Source organism: Chaetura pelagica, unplaced genomic scaffold (genome assembly GCF_000747805.2).
Source record: "Chaetura pelagica isolate M959 unplaced genomic scaffold, ChaPel_1.0 scaffold101, whole genome shotgun sequence".
NCBI classification, from domain to species: domain Eukaryota; kingdom Metazoa; phylum Chordata; class Aves; order Apodiformes; family Apodidae; genus Chaetura; species Chaetura pelagica.
In genome coordinates this window covers 6,524,058-6,546,820 of record NW_009952564.1, presented here as the reverse complement: position 1 = coordinate 6,546,820, position 22,763 = coordinate 6,524,058, and the positions used below count along the sequence as shown (strand labels likewise).

The 22,763-nt window shown below is 39.4% G+C and overlaps 1 protein-coding gene across 1 annotated transcript in view; it reads right to left on the bottom strand.

Moving 5' to 3' along the window:
• Positions 1-22,763, bottom strand: part of MAN1A2 (mannosidase, alpha, class 1A, member 2) — a gene marked incomplete at its 5' end in the record, with an annotated part of 144,703 nt that overhangs the window by 31,753 nt on the left and 90,187 nt on the right. Inside the window, 3 exons of the mRNA XM_009993415.1 lie at positions 15,061-15,154; positions 15,566-15,689; positions 19,031-19,125. Coding sequence (XP_009991717.1) covers positions 15,061-15,154; positions 15,566-15,689; positions 19,031-19,125 — 313 coding nt within the window. The remainder of the gene's footprint in view (positions 1-15,060; positions 15,155-15,565; positions 15,690-19,030; positions 19,126-22,763) is intronic.

Sequence of the window (22,763 nt, the reverse complement as noted above, 5' to 3'; positions counted from 1 at the left end):
CCAACAAAACTATTTTCAAAGATCAGTTAAGGCTGCAAAGCCAAGCTGAACAGGCATAGCTTCCTGTTCTACTGTCTGGTGTCACAACAGTTTCAAGCAACAAGGAAAATCTAGCTCAGCTCCTCCCAACCTAAGGATGTGTGATCACACCTGCTCAGCACACACAACTGATGCACCAGCTGAACTCTAAGCACTCCATATGGAGAAAGAAGGTGCGAATATTTTTCAAAGGCTTGGAAAAATATGGATGGTTTTCTCCTCAAGCAGTCCTGAAATAAATAATTCCCACAGTATTTCATATCCAAAACATGGTGGTTCTTGAGTTTCTTAAGCATGCTTAGAAAAAACAAATTTTAATCTGGACAGAATCACATTCACCTCTAGCTTCATTTAGAAATGGCTGAAGCATTTTTGTCAAAGCTGTTAAAAAAACCCAAAACAACAAACAAAACCCCAAAGAAACCAAAGCCAAGCAACAAAACAGCTTGAGGCAGACAGAATATCTGAGTTGGAAGAGCTGAATTTTGGTAGCTGCAAGAAACTGAAAACACAGTCACTTAATGGAAAGCATTGAGCAATCTTAACTGTGCTACCATTTTCTTGTATAATAAAACTGACCAAAATTACTTCCTACAATTGTAGTGATTATCAAACTGAAGATTGTAATTCTCAAACTTACACAATTCAAGTGTGTGCAAAGACGACAGAAATAATTTGAAACAGACCAGCAAGTACAACTAGCCCAAATAATACATGTATTTAGATAACTCTTGTTTTTAGAACCAAAACACATCTTCAAATTGAACATAGTTCATGATTCTGTAATGTCAAAGGAGTGTTCTAATTTGGTATCTTACAACAGTCTCTGTTTTCACACTCAGGAATTTACAGCTGGAACAACTCTTTTCCTTTTGTATTCAAACATCCCTGAATTCAAAACATTCCAGCTATTATTTATACTTCTGGAAAGATTAATGTCATCTCTCAGAAGACATGTTCAGGAATAAAAGAACAATCAACCAAAAAATGTCAAGTCTGTGTGTGAAAGTTAAAAACACATTAGACCTTCACATTGGTGCCTTTACTGAAAAGCCAAGTGGCCTTTTATCACCTGAAGTTGTCTTTTCCAAATTATTACACTCAGAGTCACCCGAATGAAGCACACCTGCCTCTCTGCCAAGTCTGCAGTCAGTGTAAATCCCACTGGCACAAACAGCTTTAACTAAGCACCAAAATTTCCAGTGGATTGATGGGCAGTTTGGTACCTGTTTACCTCTGATGAATTTTTTAACTTGACAATGAGGCTATAAAAAACCAGCTGAGGCATAGTAACATCTTCTGCTACAAGCAGTGCTGTTGTAGGTATGTGCCCACAACTCAGAGTCCCTTTTGAGTAAGAGTTTCTACAGAGGGAGGCTGACAAGCTCTTAATATAACTACAACCTTTAGTTTATTCACCTTAGTCTTCCTATAGTAGTATCATAATCTCCTCCTACAAATTAAAAACAAGAAAATGGGAGAGAGAAAACCTTTATTAGATTAAATCTAGCCCAACATCCACCTAGGCAAAATGAGCTGGCAAACTCACTATTAACAACCTTGCCCTCCCCCTTCAAGTTCTATGGAGATCATGATGGTTTATACATACACACCCCTGTACATATATATATATATATATATATGTAACACATGAATGCTGACAATCAAAACAGATTCAAAGAAGCAAGGAAAGACACTCCTTGTCTTTTATGTACTTCCAGATTTCACCACATGCAATATAAATCCAGGCTGCTCTGTATGTTTCTTTCTCCTAGGCTTGTGTCTAGGTATCTCTTATTTTAATTCTTATGACAGATACCTGAAATTGCAGTCAGACCTAGCTGAAGTTTTGGTCACTCTGTGAGTGCTATGAAATTGTACTGGCTGTCAGCTCATGCTTTGTGACTGAGATTGAGCTACCACACCCTATGTTTGGTCTGCATTCATCACCAACCCTCTCTTATTTTTATTTATATAGGCCAAAAACTGCTACAGTGTGATCTGCAATCAAAAATCAGCTGTAAGTCTCCACCTAGATCTCCAAAACTAGATGGTATTTTACCTTGCTGCTACAGGACAGTCCAGCTCCCAGTGGAACTTCACAATTCAATTAACCCATCAGGATGACAGATTCAACATCCACTGAACAAAAGTACAGCCCCTCTCCCCTCATTGTCACCAAAGGTGAAATGTTTCTTATGTGACCCACACAAGGTAGATCTCCACACATAAATATGAAGTTTCACATACTGAAGACAGAATGAAAAGAAATGTACCATTACATATCATCTGAAATGTATTAGTGGTCTAAAAATCCTTGATATAAACAGCTTGGTGCACAGCCTCCAACAAGTAAGTGATAAAGAAGGAATAAACCAAAAACAACTAACTGAAATAAATCCCTAATAAGTTTGTAATTGGGCTTTGATAAGCTTCCCTTTGATAGGAAATGAGTAAGCCAAGAATGGTTAAAAAATACAGCTTAGATACATAGAGATCAGAGTACAAAAATAAATTATTAAAGAAATATTAAGATGCCGCAGGAGCTCAAGACTTTAAAAACTCACAGTCTATGTGTCAAGGGCTACTTCTTTAGTCCCTAACAATTCTAAGTTCGCTGTCTTCAAAGCCAACAATTTTAAATCTGAAGAGTATCAGGCAGTGCCCAAAGACACGCTGGACTCTGTTAATACAGATTATTTACAGTCAGAATATAAATGTTAAAGCTGTTGCAGGACAGATTTCAAATTCTCGATATCAATGTACTCCCCACCAAGATCATGCTCTAAAGCTACAGTTTGGTGGTAGAGCAAAATAAAAGACTAATTTCTTTCCACAGCAATGTATGCAAGCACTTTGAAAACCCAGTTACATCATATCCCAATCCTATCTTTAGGAATTATTTATAGACACTCCTTTTCAAATGCATAATTCATATACATGTTTAACATTCCAATAACAATGGAATCTTTAACACACTAAACAAAGCTTTCATTTGCTTAAATTTTTTCAGCATCTTGCTCAACAGACCAGCAAAACATTTTAACCTTGTAAAAGATTTCTAAAAGCATGTTCCCTGTAACGCATAGCTCTGCTGTTTTTCATTAAAATAAAGTTTTAACAGATTAACTTGCTCTTGGCTTCTAATGAGGAATCAAATTTGAATGCAGCCTTCTCTTGGAACACAGTTAATTATGTTAGTACGTGGTTGAAACGCAAAAGGGCAAGGGGAATTCCCCACCAGAGATTATACAGATTACTTTATATGCAAAACACATGCATGTTCCTAAATAGAGATCAAGACAGAATGTTTTGGAGAGAAAAATTAAGCACATCCACCAAGACACCAAAGAAAATTAAACAGTGGAGAATCACCTCATTATCTACAACTGATCCATGCACATCTACTGCTGGAAGTCTAGAAATCACATTGTATTTTCATTTGTTTATAATGTACTCAACTGAAAGCAGATTTGAAATAAAAATTCCACCACAAAAAATGCCTGCATCAATCTCCAAACTAACCATCCCATAGATCACATATCTTCAGTTCTGTAACTGACACTGCAACCACAAATCAAAAGAGAAATCTACTTGCTAAATCAAATGTGCAAAGATGAAGTCAGGTTGGGAACTACTACAACTATTTTTACAAGAAATAAAATTAATTATTTTAATCCTGCACCATTTCTCTTCAAGAGAGAGAAAATCTTTTCCTTAAGCCAAAGGCTAAAAAAAATAAATAAAAATCACTCAAGAACAAAAGCATTAGAAACTGTTACCCACAAGTCCAAACTGGAGGTTATTATCTGAAAAGTTGTGTAAATACTGTTTTGAAAATACAGGCATACTTGACACATTTCTCTTCACTTCCTTTGAGGTTACGCGTGTTTTGCCAGGACTTGGCATTGCATTTCACAATTGGATTTTACACAATTCTTGACATTGCTAGTTTCTTAATGTTGTCTGCAGCATGTTGGGATAGGAACAGATAGAAATTAAGAGACTACTTCTTCTAAACAAAGCACCTAGTAAATAAACAAGCAATGTAGGTGTGGGGACAAGAAAACATGAAGTACCTTCAACATTAACAGAGAAGACCAGCAGCAAAACACATGCACAAATAAAGGTTGGGTGGAGAATGGATTAAAAACAACCCTTAAGAGAAGACTTGGGGGTGATGATGGATGAGAAGCTCAACATGAGCCGGCAATGTGCACTTGCAGCCCAGAAAGCCAACTGTGTCCTCGACTGTATCAAAAGAAGTGTGGCCAGCAGGTCAAGGGGGGCGATTCTCCTCCTCTGCTCTGCTCTTGTGAGACCCCACCTGGAGTGCTGTGTCCAGTTCTGGAGCCCCCAAAATAACAAGGGCACAGAGCTGTTGGAGTGAGTCCAGAGGAGGGCCACAAAGATGATCAGCAGACTGGAGCACCTCTCCTATGAAGACAGGCTGAGAGAGTTTTGGTTATTCAGCCTGGAGAAGAGAGGGCTCCAGGAAGACCTTATAGTGGCCTTCCAGTACCTGAAGGGGCTACAGGAAAGCTGGGGAGAGACTTTTAAACATTCTTAAATTTTACATTTTAACATTTTCAATTTTAACACTGAAAGTCCTCATAACAGAAATTCAAGCAGTAATTTATTTATTTATCTCTGCAGCATCTTTGAAAGTTTGCCTTCAAGAGATCCACTCTTCCTGTGTGCTGCCAGGACAGTATCATTCAGCTGAAATGCTGATTATTCTCACCATTATCCTGATGTGTGGGGATATGCAGAATGTGAGACCCCTTCTTCATCAAGTTATCTGGGTAAGGACTGCTGAGTATAAAAGAAGTAACAAATGACAAGGAAATTGCTAAATTAAACACACAGACATCAATGAGTAGGTGGTAACAGACACTAACACAGACCAGAACTCTTCAGCTACTGATTGATAGGCCATTAACAGAACTGCTGAGCCACAGCCTCCCAGAGACAACCTGAACTTTGTCACTGATAAGAAGAGGGAAACATGATTGTCATGAGCATGATGAGGTATTTGAGGGGACTTGCATAACTGTGCAAAATGTATTATAGGAACAGCAGAAAGGGCTGTGACTTTAGATAAAACTTACTATGGGTATTACTATTTACAGCCAAAGGGAGGGAAAGGGAAGGACTGAGGTGGACTGGGGAGGAATGAACAAAGGAAAAATGGAGTAGGTTAAAAGGGCCTGGTTACACGTAAACAAGCTGCTGATCAACATGCTTGTCTGTCTGAGCCTTGCACCCTACCAGCACTGCCTGATCTTTTTATTTTTTGCATGTGATCCCACTCACTATCCTGTGAGTTCTACAAGGTATAAACATCCACAGCTGGAGAGGAAGCCATGGGCTGCAGAGCCTGCAGGTCTAGGTGCCAGAACCTGGAGACCAGAATGCAAGAAAGGTGTCAGTACCTGGGATGCTTGTTGCAAGGTCAGAGCACCAGCAACTGGAGAAAGGGGCTGCAGGTCACAGGGCCCTAGGTCTGTTTTGTCAGCAGCTGGGAAGACCCATGTGTGTTTGTTCTTCCTGGTGAATTGAATCCTGACTTTATGTATATGGAATTCATTTAGGAAACTGGTGAGTAGGAGGAGACCTGCATCTGAAAGCACCCAAGCTCTGAGGTGACAGGCTGCATACAGGGTCCAGAGTTCAATGACAGGTATTAGGAAGACTGAGAGCCTTTGCTAATACTTGAAGGATCTTTGAGGGTGCTTGTCAAGAGTGTGTGAGCACATGCATCTACCTACTTGACAGTAAATATCAGGAGGAGAAGCAAGACCTGGCTACCTGTATTTACGTTTTATGTGAGTTGTGGCAGCACTATGTGGGGGTGCTACCAAGGCATGCTAAGTCTACGTAGGAAGATCCATTAGCATCCTCTTAGTGTATGTGTGCACCTCTCCAGGATACTTCCTCAGACCTGCAGGCCAAACCTGCAAATGGGAAGAGAAGCCACCACATCCATCGGACTGGGATGGAGAGACCTGTACTTGGCTGGGCTACAAAAACAAAGAAGAATACCTAGGTCTTACAGTCTGCTGGATGCATTGACTTTCTTAATATAATCTTTAACAAAGTGTATTACAAACATTTAGATCAAATTTCTATTCAATTTTCCCTTAAATACTGACAAATAAATATGGACAGATAGTGCTATGTATTTCATAAAATGTCATATCACAAATTAAAATAGAGCATATCGCTCATGGTTTGTCTATTACCTGCAAGACTTTAAATGAAGATAATTACCTAGCTCAGCCCAAGAATATTAGACCAAAATGAGCTGGACAGGCAGGCATAAAAACTTAGGAATATTCACCTAGTTTTTGAACTGATTTAATGACAGTAATTTAAAATTGTTTTTATTGCTTCTCCTACATGTGAAAATTGCACCATTTTAATCAAGTACAAATTCAATCCAATTATTTTAACTGCAAAGAAGCTTTCTCTAAATAATATTTTAAAAATAAAAGTGCTTGGTTTATTTTAATTTAAGTATTTACTGTTGAAAATTAAAGGGAAACAGAGGATATACATTTCTCCCATTCAGCCACCTTGGTTCTATCTCCAATTTACAGTAATACAGGCAGGGAGCGGCAAGAAAGTGACATCACCTAGAGGTCCTATAGGCAGTGTATGTAACAAGGCAGCCTAAATACCTGTGTGAATCCTCTTATTTGCCTTTAGAGGACAGTAATCACTTGGGACATGAAAGAGAGAATTTACATTTAGTGCATTAAATACATGTATGAGGACCAATATCACGTTGACGAGTCCCTTTGAATGTGCTGAGTACCCTTCATCAGGCTTTTAATTTAGCTCACTGCAAATCTGCCTGAAGAGGCTTGTTTAGGTAAGGAGGCATGCACAAAGAAGTATAGAATAGACTGCAGTCTGAATATTTTATCACATCAGCATTCAGCAATGGTAATTTCACTATCTGCTATTACATTCCTAATAGCAATGCTCAGCTCATGCACTGTAAATTCACACATTAGCTTAACTTACAGCAACTTGTTAATGTGCTCACATATCACTAAGGTGTAATAAACACAGAAGGCTAACATAGAATAGGTATCTCTGGTTATTTTATTGCGTATGGAAGCAACAGAGAATCATAGAATTGTAGGGGTTGGAAGGGACCTCTGAAGATCATTGAGTCCAACCCACCTGCTGCAGCAGAAACACCTAGGGCAGATCACACAGAAACATGTCCAGATGGCTCTTCAAAGTCTCCAGAGAAGGAAACTTCACAACCTCTCTGGGCAGTCTGTGCCAGTGCTCTGTTATCCTCACAGTAAAGAAGTTTTTCCTCATGTTGAGGTGGACCCCTCTTAGTCTCCTTTTCTCAAGACTAAACAGCCCCAGGTCTCTTAGCCTTTCCTCATATGACAGATGTTCCAGTCCCTTAATCACCCTTGTAGCCTCCGTTGGACTCTTTCCAGAATATCCCTGTCCCTCTTGACCAGTGACGGCAATACACCAGATGTGCTCTTACGAGAGCAGAGTAGAGGGGGAGGAGAACCTCCTTTGACCTGCTGGCCACACTGTTCTTAATGCATCCAAATATACTATTGGCTGTCTTGGTAATGAGGGCACATTGCTGTCCCATGGACAACCAGGTCCCCAAGGTCCTCCTCCACGGAGCTGCTTTCTAGCAAGTCAATGCCTAATCTATATTGGTGCATGGTCTTTTTTCTCCAGGAGCAGGACTCTACAGTCATTCCTGTTGAACTTTCATCTTTGCCGAGCTCTCCAGTCTGTCTCAATCTCACTGAATGGCAGCACAGCCTTCGGGTGTATCAGCCAATCCTCCCAGCTTTGTGTCATCAGCAAACTTGCTGAGGAAGCACTCCATCCCCTCATCTAGGTCATTGATAAAGACGTTGAATAAGACTGGGCCCAGTACAGACCCCTGGGGAATATATTGTCTAAAAACTAGTTTTAGTTAAACTGACATAACTTTCTTACAGAACCAACACAGGTAATTCTATAGGTAGCCCAGCTGGAGGAAGTGAGATGAGCTACTTGAGTTCCTATTCAGTAATATTATGACTTGCAAGAGATGTTGGAACCAGATGAAATGTAGCAATTTCTTCTTGGGACTGAAAAGTAGAAAGGAAGAATGCCCAGTTTACAGAAATGTGCAAACATGAGTGGCACATCCTGACTTGGAAATAACATGCAGACTGGCATTTTCTTTGTTATTGCTGTTCCAGCTGACAGTCTCAGCTAACCTGTTAGCAAACACAAAATAGAATTTAAATTTCTCAACATATTTTAATTTTTAAAAAACCCTCCCTTTTTCTTCAAATTAATTTCTGTAATTCTGAAATCACTTGCTTTTAATAAAAATTCTAGTTGTTTTATCTGCTTAGCAGGCTTCTGTAGAAAGCACTGTCACTGTTTCTGAAAATAATGTGAATTCAAAGTTCTAATGCTTGCATCAAACCAACCACAGAACAAGTGAAATTAAAAGCTAACCAAGTTAACTGTAGGTTTATGTGAGAGATTAGAATATGCTTTTGCTATTCTCCTTTCAGTCTTAGAGAAACTGAAAGCCCAGGCTGGAAGTACTGTAAATCACTTGTTCCTACTGGACCACCACCTTAGTCCGTAAGTAGAAATTGAATCTGTCAACATTCCTCTGGGCATTATAGCCCTGCCTTCTAGGAAAAGCCCCAGTGAGATGACAAATCCTGAGCTGAACCTATTAAAAAGCTGTCTGTCATGTCACTCAGGCTGTATATAACACCTGCACATTACAAGCTTAAACAGAAACATTTAGCCTACACATGCCAGCATTTTCCTCCTCCTGGGTAGAACCACTCCCTGCTACACAGCAGCAAGGCTCCAGTGCTGTACAGCTGTATCATGAAGGGTTTCCACTAGAAAGCATGGAGATTTAGCAGTGACCAGCAAGCCATTCAGCTGGCAGTTTTTAGGACTGGATTTTATGACATTCAAATGGAAATGAATTACGGAATCAGAATCATAGAACGGTTTGCACTGGAAGAGATCTAAAAGATCATCTAGATCCAACCCCCCTGCCATGGGCAGGGACACCTCCCACTAGACCAGGTTGCTCAAAGCCCTGGCCGTGAACACTTCCAGAGATGGGGCAGCCACAACTTCCCTGGGCAACCTGTGCCAGTGTCTCACCAGCCTCACACTAAAGAATTTGTTCCTACTGTCTAACCTAAATCTACCATCTTGTAGTTTTAGTCCATTACCTCTTGTGCTCTAGCTACACATCCTTGTTAAAAGTCCCTCCCCAGCCTCCCTAGAGCTCCTTCAGGTACTGGAAGGCCACTATAAGGTCTCACCAGGGCCTTCTCTTCTCCAGGCTGAATAACCCAAACTCTCTCAGCCTGTCTTCATAGGCACAGAGGTGCTCCAGTCTGCTGATCATCTTTGTGGCCCTCCTCTGGACTCATTTCAACAGCTCTGTGCCCTTGTTATGTTGGGGGCTCCAGAACTGGACACAGCTTCTTAACCACCATCACCCCCAAGTCCTTCTCCTCAGGGTTGTTTTCAATCTGTTCTCCACCCAACCTTTATTTGTGCTTGGGATTGCAAATGACCCAGGTGCCAGACCTTCCACTTGGCCTTACTCACATTCAGGCAGTTTGCACAGGCCCACCTCTCAAGCCTGTCGAGGTTCCTCTGGATGGCATCCCTTCCCTCCAGTGTGTCGACCCCAACACTTTGGTGTAGTGAGCAAACTTGCTGAGGTTGCACTCAATCCCACTGTCTGTGTTGCTGACAAAGATGTTTCACAGTGTCAGTCGAATGGTAGTGGAATGTTAGTCCCCGTGCAGCCCCGCCTGCTGCGGCTTAACAAGGCAGGCAGAAAAAGAAAGAAGGGAATCTGCCACCTGAGCACTTCTTAACTGCTATGAAAAATGCATTAAATGCACATGGAAACTTATATTCATGTAAGTGTAAGCATTACATGGCTATAGATAATATTTATGACATGCTATATGACTCTACTCATCGCTCCAACTTGTTAAGAACCTGGAAGCCACAGTCATGTCCTTCTTGATGAAACCCTAATTAACTGGTAAGTTACATTACTGATTATAGCTTTTTAGGTATTTGTAACAGAAATATTGACTGGTTTGAATGAAAATTCATGTCCCTCTAAGCACCAGCAGAAGCAGCAGAATGATGAGCAAAAAGGAGTCTGGATGTCTCAGGGCACTGTCTCCAGAACATCATTCCCCAGCAGTGCGGTAGCAGAATGTGCTGTTTATATCAAGATCAAAAGACCTGCAATCTGATAAATCAACCCACAGCAGAAATGACTCATCAAACCCTGCATTCTAACATCAGAAGGATAGCAACAAGGTTCTAGTGTGTTACATACACTATTCCCTTTCGCCTAACCCCAAAACAGAATATCCAATGTGACCTGGAAAGGCTAGAGAGTTGGGCATAGAAGAACCTAATGAAGTTCAACACGGGCAAGTGCAGGGTCCTGCACCTGGGGAGGAAGAACTCCATGCATCAATATAGGTTAGGGGTGGACCTGCTGAAAAAGCAGTTCTGAGAAGGATCTGGGAGTCCTGGTAGAAGGTAAATTATCCATGAGCCAGTAATGTGCCTCTGTTGCCAAGAAGCCAAATGGAATCCTGGTTTGCATAAGGAGGAGTGTGGCCAGTAGGTCAAGAGAGGTCATTCTTCCCCTCTGTTCTGCCCTATGGAGGCCCTATCCAGTGTACTGTGTCCAATTTTGGGCTCCCCAGTTCAAGAGAGACAGGGAACTACTAGAGAGAGTCCAGTGGAGGGCAACATAGATGACCAGGGGTTTGGAGCATCTCCCTAATGAGGAAAGGCTGAGAGAGCTGGGTCTCTTCAGCTGGGAGAAGGGAAGGCTGAGGGGAGACCTTATTACTATATACAAGTACCTAAAGGGTGGGTACAGGGAGGACAGAGCCAGACTCTTTTCCGTAGTTCCCAGTGACAGGACGAGGACAAGCTGGAACATAGGAAATTCCACTTAAATATGAGGAAAAACTTATTTATGGTGAGGGTGACAGAGCACTGGAATAGGCTGCCCAGGGAGGTTGTGGAGTCTCCTCTGGAGATACTAAAAACCTGCCTGGATGCAGTTCTGTGTAATGTGCTTTAGGACACCCTGCTTTAGCAGGGGAGTTAGACTAGGTGATCTCTAGAGGTCCCTTCCAACTCTTGACAATTCTGTGAACAGACTGCATGTGTTTAAAGCATACATTTAAATGAAGAAAAACAGAAAAGACACAGCAACATGGCCTAAGATCTATGGAGCCTAAAGACAGGAATATTCTAAGCCATAGAAAAACCTCATAACAATTGCTGATCCCTTAAAGGCCTGAAAGATCTGTCCAAAAACTAGTTCATCATCATCAGTGAAGAACCCTAGATATGTGAAGAGGACTGGTAACAGTGTTCCTTTTTCCCTGAGTCCAAATAACTTAGACATTTCGTAACATGTGAATATGAGTGAATGAAATTTATGAGAAACTGAGAGCAGGTAAAAAATAGCTGGCTTAATAACTCTGGAAACAAGTAAATATCACCTTCCCCTTCCATAAGACTTAGCACTGAATTGTATTACTCCTAATTTCCTATCATCAGCATCTGAGAGATAAGCTGTGTATTTCTGAATTATATCCAGTTCATACAAAGTTCTGATGGACAACATGACATTCACAAACAGAAAGGTAGTATGTTTTGAGACCTGACATGTGCAAAGAAGCTACTTATATGGCAGCTTAAGTCACTGCACACAACTCTGGACTAAAGAGGAAAAAGGAAAGGAAGATTTCTCAGTGGGCTATTTCAAAGGCACATTATTTGCTCACAGTAACATTTCATACTTGGGATTGCAAGTCAAATAAAGTAGATGCAATCTTTGTGTTTTGTTTTGTTGTTTTTTTTTGTCAGAAACACAAGATCAGGATGTGCCTAGGCTCCTTGTGCAAGCACCTCTAAGAAGGCATCAAAATACTGTATATCAAGCATCAAGGTAGAAGGTATTAAGAATTTTCCACAAAATTCTTGTTGTAAGTAGAGATACATCCATCTCAGCCACCACAACAAAGCCACAGAAAATGTTTGAGACTTCTGTTTCCTTCCACAAATCTGTCTTGAAATAGAAATCGTCTATAAATGTTTACCTTTTAGCCTGCTACAACAAAATTAAACAGAAGACCAATACAGAAGTGTAGATTTTTTTCTTCTACTCAAACCATACAATTCTTTTTTTCTTTAAAAAAATAAATTTAAAGGTAAAGACAAAACATAACTGCTGAGAAAACTTGAGCTAAATGGATTCTTACATTATGTATCTTGTTTAATATTCTCTGGTTAATCAACTGGTGGAAGTAAAATTAATTAGTCTGAATGCTATATGCCCATCACTGATTTATTACTTTGAATAAAGGTACCCACCACTAGAATGATGCTACATTGCAGCTAAATCCCATATTTCTTCAACTTTGCTTTTATGTAGATTTACTTTACCTATTTCACACTCCTTATGACTTAGTTGAAACCCTGTGTAGATTATCCAAAAACGTAACTAGAATTGAGCCAAAACAGTCTGAGGAGAGGGAAAAAAATGCTAAAAGGAAGGGGAAAAAAAAGAAAAAAACCCAAAACACCCAGAAAGGATGTAAAGAGTTACACATATGTAGGCAAATAAAAGAGTTCCAAAATAGTTCTGGAAAATTATTGGAGAAAGTACTTTGTACAAGATGGGATGCATCAGACTAAAGGTCACAGCAAAGATTTAAAGGGCAGCTTTTCCAGAAGCTAAAGGAAGTCCATTGTCTCAGTCTTTCCAGTACTGAAGTATAACAAGCCAGGCACAATGGTCTTTGAAATTACCTTTTGAGGAGGACACAAAAGCCTGGCCTGCCCTTAATACCAACAATGTGACTCAAGACAGCAGTAGTATTTTAGACTCTGACATGAGTCCTCTAGGGAACAGAGATGCAGTGCATGAAGGCACTGCCTGTGGTGCAGGACACAATTTCTTCAGGAGAATCAGAAGAAAAATTCCTATCTAAGCCTCAGCTCATCCAGCTCACACATCCAGTATTTCAGTGTGTGGGAAACTGTTCTCTTTCTTCCTTGTGTAAGTCTAAACAAACAGTGCATGTGCCCCCTTACTGTAACTTCTTACATTTTTGCTAGAAGATTCACAGAAGAGTGGTTTATGAAGAATACAACAAAGAGTTTCTTATCATTACATCCCGATTTGTGGCAGGAAAAATACAATCAGCAATTCTTGCTTTCTTGTCCCCACAAAACTTTTCAAGATAGGTTTGCAAATGCTTATTGCAATGGAGATACCTTTGAAACACTACCAGAGCATCTGTATCTGCACTTGGAAGATTATTTGCTAAAATAAATAAATAAAAACCCCTCCCAAACATACCCCCCAAAAAACTCCCTGACCACCCATCAAATTCCAGGAAGTAAGTTTGTGGCTAAGGAGCAGCACAGAAAAATTAAGGGCTCTATAATGATGTATTTCTTTTCATCCTAATAACTTAATTCTCAGCCTGTAGGCCTTTAGTCTCAAACATATTATAATTCAAAATTAATTTTCATAGTATATTTGAGCTCTATCAAACTTTTACGAAGTTAAAATTTTCACAATATGTTTATTCTCAGTGGCCAGGATTCTTTTCTTCCCAAGAGCTGCTAATTTTGAGCATTTATTACACATAACTAAAAGCCCCTAAAGAATCCTGGTGATATGCCACATTGGACTACTTTTGACAAAAGTAGCAGAAGCAATTGGTTAGGAATGAAGAAAAGCAATAGAAAAAAATCAGAACAGAATTAAGCTGTCTTTTGAATAAGTAATAGGTGAATGTCTGTGTTTGCTCACTTTCTTTTTTCTGAATGCATCATTAAACTTCAGTTTGCCTGAAAAATTTATCTCTTCAGTCCATGTGTCAGTCTCAGAAGGCGTTACCATTCACTCAAAGATATTAGAGTCTTTGGAGAGAATTTTGGCCTTAATGATTAGATGAGACAACTCTTTTCACAGTCACTGCAATGACAGCTGCATTCATTTCTCTCATATGCCAGACTCAAAAGTCAGAAGGAAATTCTTAGTCTGCAAGCCAGAACATGTTCTGCTGGGTATTTCCAGCCAACCATTGAAATTCTCGAAACCTGCAATGATGTCAAGCTGGACAGAAATAGATCAACTTGCTTGTTTCTCCTAAGTAAACTTGCATTCATAAAAGAAATAGGAACAGAAACCTTTAAGAAATAATTATTTCATTACACCCACTATGAAAGCAGCAAAACACTCAACTTCTTTCGGAAGAACCACTTCAAGAAAAGGAATCATATTAGTGTCTCTTCTTCATGTTATATCTCTCCACTTGTATTGTCAACAACAAAACCAATTTTTTCATTCCAAAGCCTTTTTTAATTTTTTTTTTTTTTTTTTTTTTTTTTTTTTTCAAACGAGATGCCTTGGTAACAGCAGGCCCTATAGGGAGGTTCATCATGCCATTTCAAATGCCACTAAATAAAAGAAGGATGTTTATAAGCATCAGTCCCTAACACCAGGTGAAGGAGTTCAAATTTAACCACCATAAACGTGCACTGCTTTTACGTTACCTCACGGTAATCCACTTACCAGATGGTTTGCAGAACAAAGTCAGGAACACAATAAAAATGAGGAAACTATTTTCAGCCTCATTCATTATTACTGAAGATTTTATTGACAGATAAAAGTAAGGACAGGCATCAGATTTAGCTGGAAGCTGCTTTCAGAACTACCATAAAAATTGAGCTGCCTGACTTCAGAGAGAGCTACAGCCAAAAATTAGTTTCAGGAGATCTCATGTCTAAGTAACTCCTCTATAATGCATGCTTTCTAGCAATGCTGTTCACACAGAATACTGTTTTCTGATCTTCAACTCAGCAACAAAATAAGAAGCATAGCTTTAAGGAGGAAACAAATAAAATAAGAATACTTACGCTGACCCCACCGGCCTGTTCTTGGATTCAAATAATTTGGATAAAGTCCATTAGGACGATCCATTTTTTGAAGTAACTTCCGAATGTGCATGACCTAAATTAAATCAAGAATCAGGATGACCACTAACAATGTTCATCTGCTCTCTGCACATAGCTAAATTTAATCTTTTTTCTTTTTCTTTTTTTAGTAGTAAATTTACTTAATCTGAACCCAGAAGCTTTTTTGAGTGCTTCCTGCAGATTAGCAAATTTTTGCTTTTAAAGGACTGCTCACATAAATGTTTAAAAATTATGATTTTCAAATGTATGCTGAAACAAATAAGAAAACTGTCATAAATTTCTACTTGAAAAAAGTAACCTACTTGTTAACAGAAATACAAATACAAAAAAATTTACCTGCTACCAAGAATGCAAATACAATACAATATAGAAAGTACTTCCCCTTTAATGCAATTTATGATGAAACAATACACTTTTATGATAAAAAACTCAATTTGAGACCCACCTTATCGTAGTATACAGGGTCCCCTGTCAAATAACTGAGGTGGACAAATTCCATGTGCAGGGTACCAAACTCTGCGAGGATACTGCTGCCAGCAGAAGCCCAGCCCCAGTTTCGACCCACACCACTGAATTCCAACAAATATGCATAAAAAAAAAGAAGAAAAAAAAAAATCTGAATTACTGTGCACAACACTACTAACAACCACCACAGCAAATTAAACAAGTAACAGCAAAATATTAACCTATAGTTAAGATTACAGGAGTTGTGGTTTTATTGATCAGTTGGTTCATGGGTTGGGTCTTTTTGGAAAAAAGGTACCACAACCTCACCAACAAGAAGTCCTGAGATTAAAAGATATAATATATTGACACTGGGCCAAATCTTAATTGCTGTTTATTCACTGCATGTTCCTAAGAACATGCTGAAGGATGGTTTGAGAACAATCACCTCATATCCTGTGTTCAGTTTTGAGCCCCTTACTACAAGAAGGACATTAAGGTGCTGGAGCATGTCTAGGGAAAGGCAACAAAGCTGGTGAAGGGTCTAAAGCATAAGTCCTGTGAGGAGTGGGTGAGGGAACTGGGGTTCCCTCTTAGTCTGGAAAAAAGGAGGCTGAGGGGAGACCTTTCTGCTCTCTACAATTACCTGTAAGGAGGTTGTAGTGAGGTGGGGGCTGGTCTCTTCTTCCAAGTAACCAGTGATAGGATGAGAAGAAATGGCATCAAGTTGTGCCAGGGAGGTTCAAATTGGATAGTAGGAAAAATTTCTTTAGTGGTCAAGCATTCAAACAGGCTGCCCAGGGAATTAAGTGGTGGAGTCACCACCCCTGGAGGTGTTCAAAAGATGTGTGGGCACATGGCACTTCACAATGTGATTTAGTTGGCATGGTGGTGCTGGGCTGATGGTTGGACTTTTTGATTTTAGAGTTCTTTTCCAACTTCAATGATTCTATGATAAGAATCAAAAGCACTTCTGAAATTGGTAGCATTCACTTCCTTTTTCTGCCAAACATCTGCTGTGTGCCCTTTACTAGTGTGGGATGTGCTTCAAGCTACTATGAGACACTGAAGCAGAATGGGAGTGGGGCCTATCTGTATCTACAAATGAAAACAGTATATTCAGTGTAGGCAGAATAATAGGAGTTCCTCAGGCTTACAAAGAATCAACAGAAAGTATCACAGACCACATAGCTTTTGCACTCTAAGAGATACCATCTTGCTAAATCATAACCCCTAAATTATACCTGATTTAATCTAACTCAGGAGTTTTCACCACCTTCTAGGAACAGGTCTTCTAATTTCTGAAGTTAAGTAAATTTTCCTGGCGATTACTTCAATTTCTTCTCTTAAAAGATTTCAGTTATCAGTAAGACCAAAATCAATTAGGAATGTCTTCTTATTTATTTTTTAAATTATAAATAAGAAATGTAAAGGAAAAATATCTTTGAATCATAATAGAATGGCTTGGCTTGAAAGGGACATCAAAGATCATGTAGTTCCAACACCCGCTGCATGGACAGGGACACCTCCCACTAGATCAGGTTGCTCAGAGGCCCATCCAACCTGCCCTTCAACAGTGACAGAGAGGTGGCAGCTGCAACTCCCTGGGCAACCTGTTCAGTGTCTCACCACACTCACACTAGATAATTTCTTTCTAATGCCTAACCTAAATATCCCCTCTTCCAGTTTTAATCCATTACCACTTGTCCTCTTGCTACATGCCCTTGTAAAAAGTCCCTTCAGAGCAGTATTTGTAGTTCTGACCACAGATAGAACACCACCTTTTAAAATACAGTAACCACTGTTTACAGAGAGATAAAATAATTGACTGTCTCAGGGTCTTTTTGGTACAGCTTTCATAAGAAGAGAAAACTGTTTAGTTATTAATACAAAAACTAATAAAACATAAGTTAATAATTTTCTAAATATTTTTTTCAGATCTTGTATTTTACTGCATGTCAGCCCCATGGTAAGTGTTCCCATACAAGCTACTGTCACTGCCCCTTGGCATGCCAGCAACTCTGCTGGGATGCTGGTGAGTTCTGTCTGTTACCACGACACTGACACAGTAAATGCATAAACAACAGTAGCACATAGGAAATTTCCTACTGCAAATCCTCCGCTCTGTGTTCTTATACCCAACCTATGTAATTTGGCTCCATGTTTTACTTCTAGTATCCATGCATCTACTTCTTGCAGCTTGTTAAACACCATCATCTACATTGCTTGAGCCAGGGAACCAGGCTTCTGGACTGCCTGAGGAGTACACCTGCCTGGGCTGCTAAAACACACTGGAATCACAGTGCAGGCTTGGGCTAAACAAAGCAAAAATAAAAACCTTATTCAAAGTCTCAAGCTGTATGAAACTGCGGAAAGAACACAAGACTGAGTAAACCATAAAGCTGTGAAGAAAGCATGTAGGGAAATTCAACCCAACAATAGTAACTGTACAGAGGTTCAGTAAACTGCCTCAGAGGAGAAAGTGAAGCACAGACAGAGCAGAGCAAACCAGGCAAGGGTGGTGAGGCCCTGGACCAGCAGGACAAACCACAGCTCCATGAACTTCAACCAAGGAGGGACAGCAAAGTGAGGATCATTTCCAGGTCACAAAAAGAAAGGCATGTAAGACCAATGCTCTTAAAGTAGTCCTAGATCTCTTCACAGTCTGAACAAGGCACAACAAATCTCTCTCCTAAAATGAAAACAACTGAAAAAATTTTAAAACTCTGGTATTTACTATCCCAAATGGCTTAAGTGTACAAGTGATCTAGACATGCCTCCCAATTCAGCTACTGCTTAAGAACATAATAACAATTTTTAAAATGCCTTGCATCAAAAACTCTCTCTAGAAATCTGAGGGAAATCCCAGCACTGAACAAGGAATACAAGACAAATTAAACAACATAATTCTCTTCCACAAGACAATGCTGATCATCTAAGTTCAGTTTATGAATGAACAGCCATCTTAAAGGAGCCCCTCCCTCTCCACTGACTGTAGTGGACTTCAAACCACTGATTTTTATACCTAAATTTAACTGCAAAATAAATTAGTATCTCCAGAGTCCCATCACCTTCTCACACATCATGAGTCTTTTGAAAGTAACATACATCTTGCATAGTACATAAAACCCAGTAAATTCAACCATAGCCTGCAAGAATTTTCTTTTATGACTGAAGAACCAATGATTAAGCTCTAGCGGAAAACATGGCATAATACACTGGGCACGTTCCAATGTGTTTCACATGTTAAATTCTTACTGTAAAAATTGAGGGGGGAAAAAATCACAGTCACAATTTATTACAGCTAATGAAGCAGAATACTCTAAACTCTATTAAAATTATTCTAAAGTGCCAGAAATGTCAATTTTTCTGCATCTTCTACAGTTCCACTACTAAGAAAAACTGATATATGCCATTATTTTAAGTTGGAGGGAGGGAGAGGGACACACAAAAGAAAATTTATTACCTTTTCAGATTCACCATTGCCCATGGTATACCCGTAGGTGTATTGAAGGCTGGAAGAAGCTTTCCTGCCAGTTGCACTGCTTTAATCTTGAAAACCTAAGATAATAAGATCAATCGCAAATAGTTACCAAGTCTGATTTATCTCCAAGAACTATGAAGACTGAAATTTCCTTGCCCCACCCACTTCTTTGTATTAGAAAAGCTTTGCATTGTAAAAAAAAAATAATTAACTTATAATTTATTTTTCATTTGTTCACTTTATAAGTTTCCTTAATATTTGAACATGAAAATAAAACCTGTCATTTTCATTTCTTTCCTTCCACTTTCCTGAGCAACAGTGCTTAGATTCCTTTTAAAAAGTAATATAAATTTTCTTCCAACCTCATTGCACCAATATTTGGAATTTTGAGTACTTTCAAAAGCAGTCTTTAAACCATACTTTGTATTTTATAGCTAAAAATCAAGTGAGAACTTCCCCACCCTTCACACAAATATTTTAACTTTTACAAACTTCCAGTATAATTTGAAATATATATATATATATCTAATGCAGAGTTCCTTTTCTTTTATGAACATTGTCTACATATATGCAGCTTCCTGTAGTTTTTCCTTCATTGATAAAGCATAAGAAAAATAATTATAGGTTTAATCTTCCCTCTCAAGTTTGATAACTCACAGAAATTACTGACAGGACAAAAATCTCTTCCATTTCTTCTGTTGCTTCTACTTACTTTTGGAACGCACATCAAAATAGCCTTATTTAGAGCCTATTGTCTGTTAGTTAAATGAGAAACTGGGAGAAAGTTCCTTCTAAGCATGTGAGTAAACTGCCTAACATCTTGTTGCTGGAATACATTTTAATTAACTCATTGTCAGAATTCACTACATTTCTGCAAAACTATCTTCTTAATTTGGAGATAACAGTTTAAAGCACTGCACGAACATGTAACAAAAAGAGCTACCACACCCCAAAATAACCTATGCAAAATTAACATACAATAGAAACATTACTGTCAACTACTTGGCCAATATGTTGTAATTGAGAGAAATATGAGCTTGAAGAAGGACTACAATACAGCTGTGTTGGATTTATAAAAACAATTACTCCCTTTTGTAAAGTCTACTGGAGAAAAACAGAAGAAATGCTTGCTGGAGAAGCAAGCTGAAAAGTAGCTGTAAATAAGCAATCAAGGACATCCTCATTTTTCACATGGAGTAGGAAAAGATCAATATATTAATGTTTGAGGAGATGACTAGTAAGACACGAAATAAACCAGAAAAGAATATTAAAGATGACATCTAATTGTATTTGATGCAGTGGAGTACAGAGAGATGGAGGTGGATCTGAAAGCAACGAGCCAGGAAAAAACTTTCACAGAGCTACTCTAAATGAATTGCAAGATAGGATATGTCTAAGCTGAAAAAGAGGATACCTCAGAATGTGATTTAATAGAGCTGTGAAGTAACAGGCAATCCAGCTTGAATAGTTTTTAGCAGAAGATACTGACAAGAGACAGTGTTTGAGAAAATATGCAGAAATTTAGCAGTACAATTCAGATAACGCTCTGACCTTGAATAAAGGACCAAGTCAAACTAAGAAGGCACAGTATAAATAAGAGGTATGATACAGGTGTAGTCTATGGCAATTGAGGAAGGAGAAACTCTCAAAAGAACTAAAAGCTCTGCCTTGTCCTAGTTACATATAAACCACCTGATTTGCATCAATAAATATATGCCAAAAGTCATGCTGAACTTTTAGATTTTTAAGTAGCACATGGGTCAAGACCAGACAGAACTGTAAATAGGGAGTCATCTAATGGGAGTTCCTCTACAACACCGACAAGCTTCAACACATAATCCAGAACTGAACAATGACTTCCAGGTAAATGGTGCATAGTTCTGAACGACAGCGGTGGCATGAATTTGTTTAGCTTAAGCTTTCAGGTCTTGCACCCTCCAAAAGTGCCACACGTTACTGTACTATTCATTAATAAAATATATTGAAACAATAGGTAAGAATAATCACTGCAACAACATCCCTAAAAACATCCTCATAAGAACAATATTACTAATGGCTAACTATGTATGTACTGCTGTAAAGCTTGTAATCACTTTGAAATGTACTTTGGTATTTGGGGAACAAGCCACAGTATTGGAAGCTGTTTTTAGTAAGTATGTGTAATGTAAAGGCTGAGCTGATCTAAATGAGCACGAATCCAAACAAGGATGGTTAAAGCAAGGCAACTGCTGTGCCAACCATTGCAACATGTGAGCAAACCAGAGCCTCAGGGGAGCAACAGTAACTGCTGGTTCAGAAAACCACATTACCAATACCTGTGAAAATTTGCTGTGATGAGAGACACCATCCTGTCATCTCTGTTGGGTTGAGGACTATATGTACCATTGATTTAGCATCAAAAGGTAAAACTCAACCTCTCTATATCCCTCTCATCCAATACCAAATCCAAGGAAACACTTAAAAAATGAGTTGAAGATACATCTTCATGTTTTATAAAGGTACTTCCCCTTACCTACTGCTATCTCAGTCCCATCTCACTGCTGCTTTAGGATATCAAAACCACCCAGTGCCCAATACAGTGTTTACCTAAGCAGACCTAACTGAGAACTGGGAGACACCTGCACAGGTTTTTTTATCAGAGCAAAGTGACTAGAAGAGAGTATTTAGAGAGCTGTAGGGGAAAAAAGGAATATAACAAGCAGTGATGGATAAGGTGCTTTTTATGGGAGACTGCAGCTGTGACCAGAGTGCTCTGCTGAATTATTTCCTTTAGTAAGTTCCAGGCTTACTATAAGAGCAACAGTAAACGCCTCAGGCTCCCACTTTTAAATCATGTGCTGGCATCAGACAACATAATTACTTACAGAATCACAGAATCATTTTGGTTGGAAAAGACCTTACAGTTCATCTAGTCCAACCATTAATGCAGCATTGCCAAGTTCACCACTAAGCAATGTCCCTAAGCACCACATCTACACATCTTTTAAATACCTCCAGGGATGGCGACTCCACCACTTTCCTGGGCAGCCTGTTCCAGTGCCCAACAGCGTTTTCAGTGAAGAAGTCTTCCCTGATATCCAGTGTAAACCTTCCCTGGCACAACTTGAGGCCATTTCATCCTATCACTTGTTACTGGGGAGAGGAAACTGACCCCCACCTCACTACAACCTCCTTTCAGGTAGCTGTAGGGAGACATAAGGTCTCCCCTCAGCCTCCTTTTCTTCAGACTAAACAACCCCAGTTTCCTCAGCTGCTCCTCGTAAGATTTCCTCCAGACCCTTCACGAGCTTTGTTGCCCTTCCTTCGACGTGCTCCAGCACCTCAATGTCCTTCCTGTAGTGAGTAGCCCAAAAATCCTAAGATCATAGAATCACAGGGGTTAGAAGGGACCTCTGAAGATCATCGAGTCCAACCCCCTGCAGCAGGAACACCTAGGGCAGATCACACAGGAACATGTCCAGACATGTCAAGATAGGTCTTGAAAGTCTCCAGAGAAGGAGATTCCACAACCTCTCTGGGCAGCCTGTTCCAGTGCTTTAAATACAGTATTCATGGTGCTGCCTCAACAGTGACAAAGTACAGGCATTATTTTTATTTTTATGCTTTTTAGAACAGGTTGAACTGATAGATTCATCCAAACTGGTATTTCAGCCTTGGCCATTCCCTGTTGAAAGGCAATGCATTTCAAGAAACATACAGGCAAAAGCAGAGAAGA